We start from the raw sequence: 16251 nt of genomic DNA on the forward strand, positions 1-16251 counted from the left end.
GCTGGCACAGTTTCACTCATCCATGTCTTGTTACATATCTCCAACAATTACTTCATTCTGCTCTTTCCATCCATCATCGAATCCTATGTCACCCATACTGGAGCGTAGGAACCCGGGGATAGGCAACTTGGTCCTGACATTTAAGATGAGAGTGACCAGCCACACTCATCCCTGAGTGGCATTACATGAGCAAAAATCCCCAACCACCCCTTGGATATAAACCTACACAGGGGTTGGCGCCAGCAAGGGCATGCGGCCAGAAAACTTTGCCCCCGCTACCTAGTGGCGGACTTCTGGGGGGAGGCGTAGCGGGGGTTCCGCCGGCATAGATCATGGGTCCGGGGCGAGATGGGGCTCGGGCCTGTGCTAGAGGGTACAGGGCATTGCAGTTCCCAGGCTGCCGCTTCCGCCCAATAGAGAGGGGCCCGAACCTGGGAGTAGCGCCCCAGGAGGCTGCCCTATCAGTGGGTGTATAATGGCGGGATTGTTGCAGTGCCAAGACGCGCTTGGAGGGTGTCCCTGCAGCTGTCCTGGCAGGGTGCCCCGAGGCCACTACCACAGCCACTGGTAAGCTGGTGGGCTAGGGGTCCCAGATCCATTGCCTGGACCTGGGATTGTGCAGTGAGTGGGACCTGTGCTGTGCCTGTCCCCATTTATTAATACTGAAGATGACAAAACAAAAAAGGTTTCAAAGCAAGCCTGAGGACAGTAAATCACCCATGGGGATGAGGGTGGGTTCATGGAATGTGGGAAGTTTGAGGGGAAGAGCAGGGGAAGTTGTTGAGGCATTCAGTAGGAGGTGGGTGGATGTGGCATGTTTGCAGGAAGTCCGGTACAGGGGTGGATCAGCCAGAAAGATTGTTGGGAAGGACTGTTGCTATAAGTTGTTTTGGCAGGGGGGGACAGACGGATATGGAGGTGTTGGTGTGATGGTTGCGGAGAAATGGGTGGAATATGTTATGAATGTTTTGAGAGTAAGCGATAGGATATTGGTAGTGAAAATTCTGTTCAGAAGAAAGATAGCTGTGATTATATCGGCATATGCTCCACAGGCAGGATTGGATGAATCAGAGAAAGATAGATTCTGGGATGATTTAATACGTGTAGTGGGTGGTATGCGGGATGATGAGATAGTGATTTTGGGAGGGGACTTAAATGGTCATGTAGGTGAAGCAGCACAAGGTTATGAAGGAGTGCATGGGGGATGTGCATATGGTCTAAGGAATGCAGAAGGGGAAAGGATACTCGAGTTTGGGGAGGCAACGGACATGATTGTGTGCAACACATATTTTAGGAAAAGAGACAGTAGGTTAATTACGTATGAGTCTGGGGGAAACAGCAGTCAGATAGATTATTTTCTGGTTAGGAGGGCCGATAGGAGGTTAGTGAGGGATGTTAAAGTTATAGGAAGTGAGGAGTGTGTGCAGCAGCACAAACTATTGATTTGTGATATGGTGCTTAAAGAACAAGTGATGAAAAAGAGGACTTATGTACCTAGGAGGAAAATATGGAAGCTGAAAAACCAAGTAGTAAGGGATGCCTTCTATAGCGAGTTGAGGAGAGTGGTGGCTGAACAGGGAGCTGTAGACAGAGGCGTTAATGAACAGTACAGAGCCCTCAAGAACAATTTCTTGAGAGTTACTGATGTAACATGCGGCTGGACAAGAGGACCACCAAGACATAAAGTAACTTGGTGGTGGGATGAGGGTGTAGAAGCTGCAATTAAGGAGAAAAGAAAGCTTTTCCGGGAATGGAAGAAGGGTGGTAGCAAAGAGGAATATTTGGCTGCCAAGCGTAGGGCTAGGAGAGAGGTATACAGGGCAAAGTCTGAGTCACAGAGACAATTACTTGATAACCTAAATCATGGGGATAGGAAAAATATATTTAGGGTGGCAGGTCAGATGAAGAGGGATAATCGGGATATCATAGGTGAGCAGTGTATGAAGAATGATGAAGGAAGGGTAGTGGTGAACAGTGAGGATATTAAAGATGCATGGAGAGAGCATTATAACCGGTTGTTGAATGAGGAGTTTGACTGGGACAGGGAAGGTTTGGAGCCAGCAGATCCAGTGTCTGGCCCTTGGCCTTTGATTGATACTGCTACTGTGAATGAGGCAATAGGCAGGATGAGGGTGGGGAAGGCAACAGGTGTGTCTGGGTTGACTGCCGAAATGTTGAAGGCCTCAGGCGAAATAGGGGTGAGTTTAGTCACTGACCTGATAAACAGGATTATTTATGAGTGTGTTGTCCCAGATGATTGGCTGAAGAGTGTAATTGTAAATGTGTATAAAGGGAAGGGTGATGCCCTGGAAAGAGGAAATTATAGAGGTATAAAACTTTTAGATCAGATAATGAAGGTAATGGAGAGAGTTTTAGAAGGTATGATTAGAGAAAGAGTGAATATTGATGAGATGCAGTTTGGGTTTATGCCAGGTAGGGGGACCACTGATGCCATATTCATTGTTCGACAGCTTCAGGAAAAATATATTGGTAGGAGAAGGGATCTTTTTTTGTTTTTGTTGATTTGGAAAAGGCCTTTGACAGAGTCCCTAGAGAGGTGGTGAAGTGGGCAATGAGAAAGCATGGCTTGGAGGAGTGGCTGGTTAGGGTGGTTATGGCCATGTATGTGGGTGCTCACACCCAGGTGAGAGTGAATGGAGATTTGAGTGATGAGTTTTCCGTGAATGTTGGTGTGCATCAGGGGTCAGTCTTGAGTCCCGTGTTGTTTATCATGGTACTTGAAGCCCTTTCACGTGACTTTAGAAAAGGACTCCCGTGGGAGTTGTTGTATGCTGATGATTTGGTGTTGATTGCAGAGAATGAAAGGGAGGCGGAGGAAAGGTTTAGGAAGTGGAGAGATGGTATGGGGCAAAAGGGTTTACGGGTAAATGCAGATAAAACAAAAGTGATGATATCTAGGGTTGGTGGCGGTACTGTCAAAGACGAGGGAGAGTGGCCATGTGCAGTTTGCCACAACGGCGTGGGAAGTAATTCCATCTTGTGCGGTGTGTGTGATAAATGGGTGCATAAGAGATGTAGTGGTATCAGAGGTAGACTGCGAGATAATGCTGATTTTATGTGTACGGCGTGCCGGGGTGAGCAGATGGAGATCGTCAGACGTGAAAGGATTGAACTTGCTGGTGAATCTCTTGAGTGTGTGGAAGAGTTTTGTTATTTGGGAGACATGTTGTGTGCTGGAGGTGGGGCTGGAGCTAGCTCTGTGGCTAGGGTGAGAAGTGGTTGGAAGAAGTTCAGGGAGCTCTTGCCTCTCCTGACATTGAGAGGGCTCTCCCTACGTGCTAAGGGGTCTTTGTATGCAGCATGTGTTAGGAGTGTAATGCTGTATGGTAGTGAGACCTGGGCAGTGAAGGAGGAAGACATTCGCCGGCTCAGACGTACTGAAATGACAATGATTAGGTGGATGTGCAGTGCGTCCCTGCGTCCAAGGCCTGGAGGGGTTGGGTTTACAATGGAAGAGTTGAGAGGTAGGATGGGACTGGAGTGTATTGGTGTTGTGATGAGGAGAGGTAGATTGAGGTGGTTTGGACATGTGGAGAGGATGGGGGATGATAATTGGGTGAGGAAGGTGAGAAGTGTTAATATTGGGGGTGGGGTTGTGAGGGGTAGACCGAGAAAGACATGGGACGAGGTCATTAAGTGTGACCTTAGGGTTAAGGGACTGAACAGGGAGGCTGCAATGGATCGTGCAGCGTGGAGAGCTGCCATTAGGTGACCAAGGCCGACACATGCAAGCATGTTGGAGCCTTTAAAAACGAAAACGAAAACGAAAACGAGGCTCAATTCAATTGGAGCACCTTAATTACCTACTAAACCACCAGGTGCCATAATTTGGTTATATGGTTACCACCTAGTGCAGTAAATGGTTTCCTATTGTACAGGAAACCACTTGCCTTGTCACTCAATGCAGAGCCACCCACTGACTTAATCATCTCTGCATACACCTCACCAACCGCAGCTGCCTTCCCAGTTTTCAGCCGCTTCACAGCATTCTTCACCTAAGCGAGTGTCATGTTTCCTGGCACTGCATTCCTTCTCTGCACACCCCCAAAACCAATCATTGTTTACAGCAGCTCTGCTCTCTGTATTCCATTCATCAGGCTTTCAAAATATTCTTTCCATTTGGTCCTTACTTCATCCCCATGGGTTAATAATATACCACTTACATCCTTCACACTTTCACATTTCCTTCTGCTGTCACTTCTACATTTCTGCACCTCTTTCTAGAATAACTTCTGATTTTCAGAGAAATTTGCATTCATTTTTCTTCCTAGACCATCATTTACCTTCTTTTTCCTCTTCACTAGTCTCTTTAAGTGCTTCTTGCTCTCAATATATTCAGTTCTCATTTCAACTGAACCCCTGTCCTGTAAAAACTCTAGCCATTACTTCCTCAATTCATCCACTGCTCTCTTAACCTCTTCATCCCACCATGTCGTACCTTTCTTCTTTGTTGTTATTTTTTTGTTGTTGTGGTGTTGCCACACCACACCACTTTAGCATTCCTAACTAAGCAATCCCTATACTGTATGCATTCTGCAGGCTGTCCAGATCCATTTCATTCCAATTCACTGATTCTAACTCCTCCCCTACTTTGGTCTTGTATTCATCTGCCATTTCTTTGATCATCAGCTTCATGACTTTCAATCTTTTTCTCTCCTGGTCCGCCTCAATTCTCTTGGCTTGATCTTGTATACAGTACTACAATCATATGATCTGACAGACCTCCATGTCGTCCTCTCACGGTCCTCGCATCAGCAACCATTCCCAGGATCGACCTCTCTATGAGAACATGATCAATCAGGCTCCTTTCAGCACAATCCCCATTCCCTTTATATCATGTACATTCACATGCATCATTGTGTTTGAAACAGAGATTACAAATGCACAACCTCCTTTCCTGACACATATCCTTCAGTTGCTTTCCATTATAATTTTCTCCTGGTACTCCATTACAACCCCTCATGTCATCGTCAGGACCAGTGCCTACTCTTCCATTCATATCGCCCATTACAATCACTTTAAAAGCTCCTGGGCATTTCTCCCACTGCTTAATCAAACTCATCCCAAAACCTGTCTTTCTCTCTCTCACTACTGTCCACACATGGTGCGTGCAATACAATCGCTGTCATTTTCACCTTTTCAAACTTGAACTTGACATACATACAGCTCGAGTGAACACTTGTAATTTCTCATTCCAATCTGCCACACTTCATTCAGCAACAAAGCAACTCCTTCCTTGCATCTTCCTCGCCCATTCATGCCCGACCTTACACACTTTACACCCTCCCACTCCTCCACTTCAAACCCTTTCATCTTTGTTTCACACAATGCAATCACGGCACACCTCGCACTCTTAAACTCATTCACCACTTCCACCCTCTTGCTCTCCTCACTCACACCTCTCACATTCCACATGGCCATGTGAATTTGCCCATTTGGTTGAGGCCCTTGGCAGCTATTGGGCCCTCCGAAACATTTGCCATGATTAAGTGATTTTAGAGAGGGGAATCTGGGGGGATGCTTAACCCGGCCAAAAACCCTGTTTATATGGTTACCACCCAGCATAGTAAATGGTTTCCTAGGTACAGGAAACCGTTTGGCTTATCACTCAGTGTAGAGACAAAAGGCATCCCTACACTGAGTGGGTGGATGATGGATATCCCCAACTATTACTTTTCAGTAAATCACACAATAACTAAATTAGCTCAGTAATTTCAGTATCTCTCTCTCTCTTTTTTTTTTTTAAATCTATCATCCAATCCTATGCTGCCCCATGAGGAGCGGAGGAGACCGGGGTTAGGCAAGTTGGTCCTGACATTTAAGATGGCAGTGACTAACCTCAACTCATCCCTGAATGGCATCACATGAGCAATAAACCCCAAACACCCCTTGGATATAAACCTACACAGGCTCAATGAGAACTGAGTGCCTTAATGACTCACTAAACCAACAGGCACCATAATTTGGTTACATGGTTACCACCCAGTGTTGTAAATGGTTTGTCACTCAGTGTAGAGTCACCCATTAGCAGAAGGAAGGGGAAAGAATATGGGAAAGACAGAAGAGGAAGTGTAAAGTCACCCACAGGCAGAAGGAAGTGGAAAGAATGAAGGAAAGAAGAAGAGGAAGGATGGATGACAGAAAGGGGCAGACACCCAAAGCAGCATTACAATGAGTGAGTGGATGGTAAGTGCCCCCACCTTTATACATATGTATATATCTCTCTCTCTCATCTCATCTCATCAGCCGTTTGAATGTCCACTGCAGAATCGGCCTATCCCGACCGAAGTGGGGATGATACAGCCAATGTATCTCTACCAAGTGGCTTAGGCTGTCTGGTGGAGATTGTATGTAGGTGAGAAGTGCTTGTAATTGTAGTGTTGTAGTGGCTTTGGATGTGTTTGTAGTCTGTGAACCAAGTGTAATCGGTCCGCGCACGCGACTGGGTGCAAGCATACTTTATAGTATGCGACACTGGTTCAATCACAGCACCCCTGATGTCCGCCAAGCAGTACATGACCAGAAGAACACTCCCAAAGTTTATTACCCTGGCGGGGCGCAAACCCTCGTTCTTCAGTGTACGATAATGCACACTTTACCACTGTACCACCGAGGCTCTCTCTCTCTCTCTCTCTCTACATATATAATAATAAAATAATAAATAGGATTGGCTTCTACACAATTATCAGTACAATGCAGAGTAAATGTATTTCACGTGGAACATCTGCTGTTTTAGGTATTTGCAGTGTTAATGCAAACCTTACCCCAATAACAATATGGGTATTCTGTACTGGTATTGAACTTGGCTGATTATGTAATAATACCTGCTATATATTTTCTTTATTTAGAAACTCATCTAAAAACAAATGTAATTCAGAGATATTTTAAGAACACAAAACTTTTTCCTTTTCCTGAATTAAAATGTAAAGCAATACTGAAAGCCTGATCAGAAATCTATGTACTATTGTTGTTGTTGCTGATCAACCCCAGTCCGTCTGGTCAAGCAGGGCTATCCTGTGCACTGAAATGATGTCCTCTTGCGGCTGACAGTGCCTCGTACAGAGACGCACAGGGAACAGTGTGGAGGTTTGATTCCTGGATGGATGCCACATTTGCATCTCCCCACCCAATCAACAGGGGCACCATAGTAGGTACCACTTTACCCTGTAATCTAATTATATAATTACCACCCAGTGTTGCAAATGGTTTCCTGAGTCACAGGAAGCCATTAGGTTTGTCAGTCGATGTAGAGCCATCTGAAGTGGAAAGAAGAGTAATAAAAAGTGACAGGAAGAGAAGGAGAAGTAGGATGAGAAGAGGGCAGACACAGATGCTGCACAACATCGAGTGAGTGGATGATGGTTGCCACAACTTACCGCCATCTACATCCTGTAATTACCTGATGCTACCAAGAAGATTGTTTTTATTTAGCAACTCTGTCTGGCACACAGAGCGAATGTATTCTGCTTCCATGTCATCTGCTACAGCTCCAGTCAGGCCCATCTCTTCATCCAAATCTCCATCCTGAGATCCCTAAAGGAAACACAAAGCGTAACATTATATTCTACAATTATCTGAAAGGAAGATTCATGGCTATACTGTACAGTTGTTGATCTGTTTATTGTAGTAACGCAAAACAACAGGAGGCTGGTGTGGAAACTAAAGACCCATCCATCCAATATCCAATTCTGTTTTGTCCTACCAGAAGCACAGGAGCTCATGGCTAGATTATAAGTAATTCTCACATTTAAGGATAGGGTGACCAACCTCACTTGCCTCTGTGGCATTATGTGATACAAATCCTTACAGGCTGAGTCTGGTTCTATCTATCTATCTATTGCCAGATGCCATAATTCCGTACGGGGTGGCCAGTTGACTCTGAGTTATTTGTTTTACGGGGAGGGGCACTAACCCTCCACTAATCCACTTGTTGACACGTGGGGAGCACGTATGGTTTGGTTATATGGTTACCACCCAGCGTTGTAAATGGTTTCTTGGCTTACAGGAGTCTGGTTGAAGTGCCTTAATCCACTAAACCACCAGGTATCACTTGGTTTTACGGCTATTACCTAACATATAATATAGTAAATCGTATCCTGGTTTACTGGAAACTATCTGGCCTGTCACTCAGTGCAGAGTCACCCTACGGCAGCACTACAAGTGAGTGGATGGTAGGTGGATCACATTTCAGATGAACCTGGGGCTGCTACTACTACTACTGCATCTCTAAAGGGGGTAATACAGGACTCCCTGTTTCTAAAGCAAGCTGAAGCAGGTATAAAATATTTTATAGTTTAAGTTTGTAAACCTATAACTAATATGGTGGACTATCCTTATGAACTGAAAAAGCTAAATGCAATACCTACCACTCTTGAGGCTTCTGAAGCAGAGGTTGCCAATGATTTTCGTCTGTTTTTCTTCTTCTTCTTAATTTGCTTTTCATTCTCCATTTCTTCTTTCAGGTAGCTCCTGCGCTTCAACTCAGAGAAAATGTATATATCGAGGTGGGCAAGTTGTCTCAAAGCAACGTGACCCACCACAACATAGAACCGTGATAGCACACCCACGCTGACGCCTAAAACACTTGACTGAAAGATAAAAGCTATTTCAGGCAGTGTATGAAACATGCCATGTATATAAAAATACATTATGGAACTTTCTACAAACAGTTCAACATAGCAATCATATTCAAAACTTGGTAAAACTGGATACATCAGAGTAAAATGTATCGATGATATAAGAAAAAGTACAGTAATGCAGTTGACATTCGATATCAAACACTAATGCAATACTAAGGTGATTGCCAATGTAATCCTACCATACTGCACAGCAATACACAAATTAGTAGAATAATTTAGGCACAGTATCTAAAGGAAGATCTGTGGCCAATGCATGGCCTTGATATAAACAGAGATCTGAGTACAAACCCTGCAAAAGGATTGGGGAGGGGGGGAGTTAATTCCCAAATTAACATTTTCCTGTTCCCTTGTTAACTGGCGATGTAGCTTCACATGAATGTTGACCAAGTGGCTTGAGTTGCCAAATGTCATCACTATAGATCTTTTCCATGTGACATCACGAGTCATATGACTTTTGTTTACGGCGCCATATTGGATGGCAAATTGTCGGACGTCTAGAGAGAGAGAGAGAATTGTAGAATCCACAATGGTATTCCACACTTGTGCTTTTGGCTGTAAGACAAGGCAGAAAACTGAAAATGGGGTAAACTTCTACAGGTTTCTAGCCAATGAGGAAAGGCGAAAGTGGATAGCTGCTATGAAGAGGGAGAATTCGCAGCCAACGGCCTACTCCCAGTTCTGTTGCAAGCATTTCATATCAGGTGAGCCGATGATTTGTTAGTAGATACGGGCATATTTACCATTCTTAGCAGTTGCAGGTGTCATGGGATATCCTGTGTTAATGTCAGAGCACAAGACCCACATGGCCATGAGTGTGCGTGGGAAAAGAGGGGGAGGGTACATGTCACGGGCCTTGTTTTGGTATTATTCCAGAGTTTCACCCAAACCAAATATGACATAGCAGTAATAATCAAGAATGTTAGATGTGTATGTAAAACCGATTAAATTACAGGTTAGGTCATACTTGACGTTAGGTTAGGTTAGGTAAGGAGGTTAGGTTAAGTTTGGTTAGGTGAAAAGCTTATACTGTATTTTAATTTTTTCATTGTTTTTCACTGTGATTCATTTGAAACTGATATTTGTGTCATGGTGCATGATTTTAATAATAGAGAAGTACTGTACAGAATATTGTTCAAGACTTCAGCATAAAACTTATATACCACTGTCAGCCTGTGTGCTAAACAATGTTGCAATTAAAACTGAAGCAAAATTACTTGTACTGTACTACTATTTATAATTTTCTATCTTATTTAGAAAAGAATGTTGATCCACAGAAAGCAAAACTGTCAATAAATGCTCCAATTAAATGTACATTTTCCACTTAGTACAAATATACCTTTATTACAAATGAGGATAAATAATGTACTTATATCAACAGCCCCCTATATTTTTCTTTTACCAGGTAGCCTATGTAGCTACTAAGATTTTTTTTTTTTTTTTAATATAAAATGTAAAATCATAAAAACTACATTGCTGAAGTCTTTTAGTTTTATGTTGTGGTGGTCATCAGCATGAAATAAATAAACTTAATTTAAATTTGTGCCAATGTTATGTTTCAGTTGTAATGTAAAAGTTAACTTCAAGAGTAGTTTTGACGGTCTTGGCCTATACTATCAATTATGCATTTTATGTAATACTACTTTAAACATCAGTATATAGGCTGTGTGTATGTGCGTAGGTCTAAATTACCGAAATGTCCAAAATAAGTAAATTTTCTTGGTAAATTTCCAGAATTACACCCAACTCACCTTGAAGCTTAAAATTTTCATTTTTAAATGTTTTATAGTGTGATTAGTTTGAATCTGGTATTCATTTCTGTCGGAAATTACTTTTTTTTTTTTTTTCTATTCCAAACCATGCTAACCCAGCCAACTTAACCTAACCTGACCTAACTTACAGATTAAAAAGAGAGAATAACTGCAGTAGGTCAATAGCCCCATGCTAGACAGCTCCCACAAGAGTATGACTACAAGAATGACAAATTTTGTATGCAACCCATGCATGTCATAAGTTTATCCAGCCTATGTTTGCAACTTTCTGAATAGGGGGCAGCAACTAAGGTATATTACTGGGAAACCAATTCATCAACTACTCGATTCCCAGTCAGTGTAATACAGTCCTTCCCCCCTTGGCCCCACATCAATAATTTGCTGAATACCAAGTTGATTTGCAAGTACCATATGTCAATTCCACTTATCTACATTGCATATATACAATATGACATGTCTGTTTACCTTGAAGGATGCCCTGGTGAACTTTGATGAAGTGTTTACCAAAAGTGATAGCAATCGCCATATCTGAGATCTGGTTTCGGTCCCCAATCCTTGAAACTGGTGAATTTCTCCCTAGATATGGTGTAAGGATGCTATTTCTCCCATCTTTCCTGTCACTTCTTATTGCTTTTCTTTCCTTTACAGGTGGCATTACAGTGAGTGACAAGCAAAATGGTTTCCTGTAAGCCATGAAACCATTTACAATGCTGGGTGGTAACCATATAACCAAACCATTCATGCTCCCTACGTGTCAATAAGTGGGTTGGTGGAGGGTTAGTGCCCCTCCCCGTAAAACAAGTAACTTAGAAGTCAATGGCCACCCCTTACAGGATTATGGCGTCTGGCAATAGATAGATAGATAGATCTAGCCCCAAGCAATTTATTTTGTTCCTGTACAGATCTTGGTGGTGTTGATTCAGATTTCCGCATATATCTGACAGCCCTCTCTGGACAGCCATTACTGCGAGGAGTTTGCCGTCCAATATGGAGTTGTAAACAAAATCACGTGATTTCTGTGACGTCACTGGAAAAGGTCTATATATGGCCCCGTATGCAACAGTGATGTAAGTGACATTTTTGGCTGTTTGGAGTTAGACCCCATAGAGCATTACAGTATTTTAATCCTTTATCTTTCAGCCCAACACATCGCTTACCTCAAGATTGTGCTGGAAATAAGGCTGAAAGACCTTGGACAATGAGTGGTGTAGTCATGTTGTGGCTGGCTCAGTAAGGGAGCCAGCGAATGTACAGCAGACTGTAGTAAAAGCCACAGTCCCGCATTGTTGCCAGTGTAGCATAGGTGACACTGAATGTTAGCAACATCTATCATTGCATTTCTTTATTTTTTTTTTTTTATGAATATTAACCATTTTTGTTTGTTTTATTTTTATTTATGTTTTATTGGTGCTTTTAAGTGTTTTACAAGGTCTTTCTGAAACCAGTTTTCATGTTCTAGGGATGTTTTGATGAGTCACTGAGTAGGTACACTGGTGCAGCAACTCCATGCAGTAAACACGTTTCTGGAGCTTACCCATTTAACACTGCATAGTGTTTCCAACAACGATAATGTCTTCTGACAGTGAAGTGGACGACCATGTGCCTGGTCCTTCAGGCCTGCAGTATGGAGGGCAGGATGAAGGTGATACACACTTTAAAGGTGGCAATTTTTATAGAACCAAGACCGGTGGTAATGTCAGTGCCAATGTATTGGGTGGTGATAGATCTGATGATGAAAGTGATGGTGTTCATAGTGAAATATTATGTCAGTGTGGTGATAGTAAGTAGGAATCACTGGGTGAGAAGGTTGATGTAGGTGATATTGAACAGGCAGTGTCGGTGCCTGCTGGTGGTGACGGTGATAGTGATGTACCTCATGAGGCTGGGCCTGTGGGTCCCAGTGGTGATAATGGAGGTTCTGATAAAACGGCTACTGGTCGCCATGGGTGAGGTTGTACGCGACTATGTAGGCCTTACACATGGCAAAGTTATGTGGTCAAGAAAAGGTGTAATCTTGGCCTGGAATAACACAGCCCCTGCAGTAACACTGATGTGGCAGCATGTGCTACAGGTAATCCTTGTCATGATGGCTGCACTGACAAGGTTGGGCAAGAGGCTGTGCAGCTAATATCCACCCAGTACACACACACACAGGCACACACACAAACACACATTCTGATGCATAATATGATATATTTACCACCATAATAACATAAACTGCACTTTATTTTACTTCTAAACCACAAACCGAGATATTCCAAAGTTCGTACTCTCAGTTATATTATTATTTATAACTTACTTTCCAAATTGTCATGACATTCAGCATGATTTTTTTTTTTTTTTAAATGAAGCTTCTACTTATAACAGCAACGGAATTATCATTGTCTGAAATTGCAAACTTAAACTGCGATTTCTGATGTTAAAAAAAAAATGATCCTTACATCAATGCACTTGGGGCCTCACATGTACGGTATTTTCAAAGCAATGGATGCACTACACAATCAGTGACGAACATTTTTCATTTGGATATCATCTAAGAGATGATGCAAAAAAAATGTCTTACATTACAGTAAAAGTCCTCCAATCCGACTACCAATAATCCAAAACTCCCAATACTGTACTTCGAATTTTTCAAGACAAAATTTTGCAAAATTTTCAGGGCCTTATCTAAGGAATTATCTAGCCTGTACTTGTTCTTGGATTTGTATGTACCTGCCTGCAACTATTCATCTACACGTCTGCATTTCTAGCGAGTAAAACAATAACCCATATAATTTTAAGTGTTTATTTAATAATCACCTACACTCACGATCAATAATTTCTGCTTAGGGGGTGCCCTCTTCCTACCCCTATAAACCCAGAGAAAACAGGGGGGGGGGGGGACAAAATGAGCTCCACCCATCTCTACCCCAGCTCCCAACACCCCCCCATTCCCCTACCCAACCCAGTCCCCCACTTGTCATTCTTAACTGGCAGTTACACCTAAAGCTTTACACTCAAAGCCACATTACTATTACACAAACTTAACACACTATGACACATAAAAAATATATAACTATGAACACAGTGCAACAAGAAAATCTGTCTGTCTATCGCCAGACATCATAATCCCGTAAGGGGTGGCCATTTGACCCTGAGTTACTGTTTATGTTTTACAGGGAGTTGACTGCCGAAATGTTGAAGGCCTCCGGAGATATAGGGGTGAGGTTAGTCACTGACCTGATAAATATGATTATTTATGAGTGTGTTGTCCCAGATGATTGGTTGAAGAGTGTAATTGTAAATGTGTAAAAAGGGAAGGGTGATGCCCTGGAAAGAGGAAATTATTGAGGTATAAAGCTTATAGATCAGATAATGAAGGTAATGGAGAGAGTTTTAGAAGGTATGATTAAAGAAAGTGAATATTGATGAGATGCAGTTTGGGTTTATTCCAGGTAGGGGGACCACTGATGCCATATTCACTGTTCGACAGCTTCAGGAAAAATATATTGGTAGGAGAAGGGATCTGTATTTTGTTTTTCTTGATTCGGAAAAGGCCTTTGACAGAGTCCCTAGAGAGGTGGTGAAGGGGGCAATGAGAAAGCTTGGCTTGGAGGAGTGGCTGGCTAGGGTGGTTATGGCTATGTATGTGGGTGCTCACACCCAGGTAAGAGTGAATGGAGATTTGAGTGATGAGTTTTCTGTGAATGTTGGTGTGCATCAGGGGTCAGTCTTGAGTCCCATGTTGTTTATCATGGTACTTGAAGCCCTCTCACATGACTTTAGAAATGAACTCCTGTGGGAGATGTTGTATGCTGATGATCTGGTGCTGATTGCAGAGAATGAAAGGGAGGCGGAGGAAAGGTTTAGGAAGTGGGGAGATGGTACGGGGCACAAGGGCTTAAGGGTAAATGCACATAAAACAAAAGTGATGATATCTACAGTTGGTGGTGGTACTGTCAAAGACGAGGGAGAGTGGCCATGTGTAGTTTGCCATAAGGGCGTGGGAAGTAATTCCATCTTGTGCGGTGTTTGTGATAAATGGGTGCACAAGAGATGTAGTGGTATCAGAGGTAGACTGATTTTATGTGTACAGCATGTCAGGGAGAGCAGGTGGAGATTGTTGGGCGTGAAAGGATTGAACTTGATGGTGAATCTCTTGAGTGTGTGGAAGAGTTTTCTTATTTCGGAGACATGTTGTGTGCTGGAGGTGGGGCTGGCTCTATGGTTAGAGTGAGAAGTGGTTGGAAGAAGTTCAGGGAGCTCTTGCCTCTTCTGACATTGAGAGGACTCTCCCTGTGTGCTAAGGGGTCTTGTATGCAGCATGTGTTAGGAGTGTAATACTGTATGGTAGTGAGACCTAGGGAGTAAAGGAGAAGGATATTCGCCGGTTCAGATGTACAGAAATGACAATGATTAGGTGGATGTGTAGTGCGTCTCTGCGTGCAAGGTCTGGGGGGGCTGGATTTATGATGGAAAAGTTGAGAGGTAGGATGGGACTGGAGTGTATTGGTGTTGTGATGTGGAGAGGTAGATCGAGATGGTTTGGACATGTGGAGAGGATAGGGGATGATAATTGGGTGAGGAAGGCGAGAAGTGTTAATATTTGGGGTGGAGTTGTGAGGGGCAGACCAAGAAAGACATGGGACAAAGTCATTAAGTGTGACCTCAGGGTTAAGGGACTGAACAAGGAGGCTGCAATGGATTGTGCAGCATGGAGAGCCGCCATTAGGTGACCAAGGCCGATGCATGCAAGCATGTTGGAGCCCTTATAAACGAAAACGAAAATGGGGAGGGGCACTAACCCTCCACCAACCCACTTGTTGACACGTAGGGAGCATGAATGGTTTGGTTATATGGTTACCACCCAGCGTTGTGAATGGTTTCTTGGCTTACAGGAAACCATTTGGCTTGTCACTCAATGTAAAGCCACCTGTAAAGGAAAGAAAAGCAATAAAATGTGGCAGGAAAGATGGGGGAAATAAAGAGAGAGGAGGGCAGGCACAGAAAAAGAGTGATAAAGACTAAGGAAGAAGTAGGCAGCACTACATCAAGTGAGTTAACGAATTATGATGTTGACAGTAAAACAAAAATGTTCACAACAGCCATCCCAGGCCTCATATATATATATATATATATATATATATATATATATATATGTGTGAGGGTGTGTGTGTGTGTGTGTGTGTGTGTGTGTGTGTGTGTGTGTGTGTGTGTGTGTGTGTGTGTGTGTGTGTGTTTGCAAAGCAGTAAACCCAACTCATGAGGATTGAAGTAGCTGTTGTTAACATTTCTGTTTTACTGTCAATGTCATAATGTATTAATTTCTTGCTGCAGCATGTTGATAGTTAAATAATTTTTACATATCCTAGTGTTCTATGTTTGTATTATAGTCTTTGATTGACCTGTGCAGCTGAGATGCATGGGCCAAGTAGGGTGTGTTTGAATTGCGGATCCTGATTGGCCGCCAATGATTTAAATCTACATCTCTTCTTATTTTAACACAGATATATTTATATTTTTAAATTGCCTTCAATACAAGCATCCAGAATAAATATGGAATAATTTCCTAAGATGAAGAGGTCAAAATCAGCTTTAAAAGCTTACTGTTATCAAAGAAAATTAAAGCTGATTATAAAGTTTCATAAAACGATGAGTGACGTGTGAAATAAATTATCCACCCACGGTGTACATCCACGTCCACATGTTGGATTACATGCACGTGCAGTGTACACCTACATCCGCATGTTGCGCTATAATATCCACCCACGGTGTACACCTACATCCGCATGTTGCACAACAATACATGCCTGCATTTATTTCAATGACATCATTGGTGGCCA

General features: G+C 42.8%; 1 protein-coding gene across 1 annotated transcript in view; it reads right to left on the bottom strand.

Moving 5' to 3' along the window:
- The window catches only part of Cap-D2 (CAP-D2 condensin subunit), a 181169-nt gene that overhangs the window by 40161 nt on the left and 124757 nt on the right, over window positions 1-16251 (bottom strand). The window contains exons 21-22 of the mRNA XM_080273545.1: window positions 8388-8609; window positions 7421-7554 (exon numbers count right to left, since the gene is read on the bottom strand). Coding sequence (XP_080129671.1) covers window positions 7421-7554; window positions 8388-8609 — 356 coding nt within the window. The remainder of the gene's footprint in view (window positions 1-7420; window positions 7555-8387; window positions 8610-16251) is intronic.

This window comes from Coenobita brevimanus, chromosome 55 (genome assembly GCF_032717465.1).
Source record: "Coenobita brevimanus isolate Jiangsu-jjx chromosome 55, ASM3271746v2, whole genome shotgun sequence".
NCBI classification, from domain to species: Eukaryota; Metazoa; Arthropoda; class Malacostraca; order Decapoda; family Coenobitidae; genus Coenobita; species Coenobita brevimanus.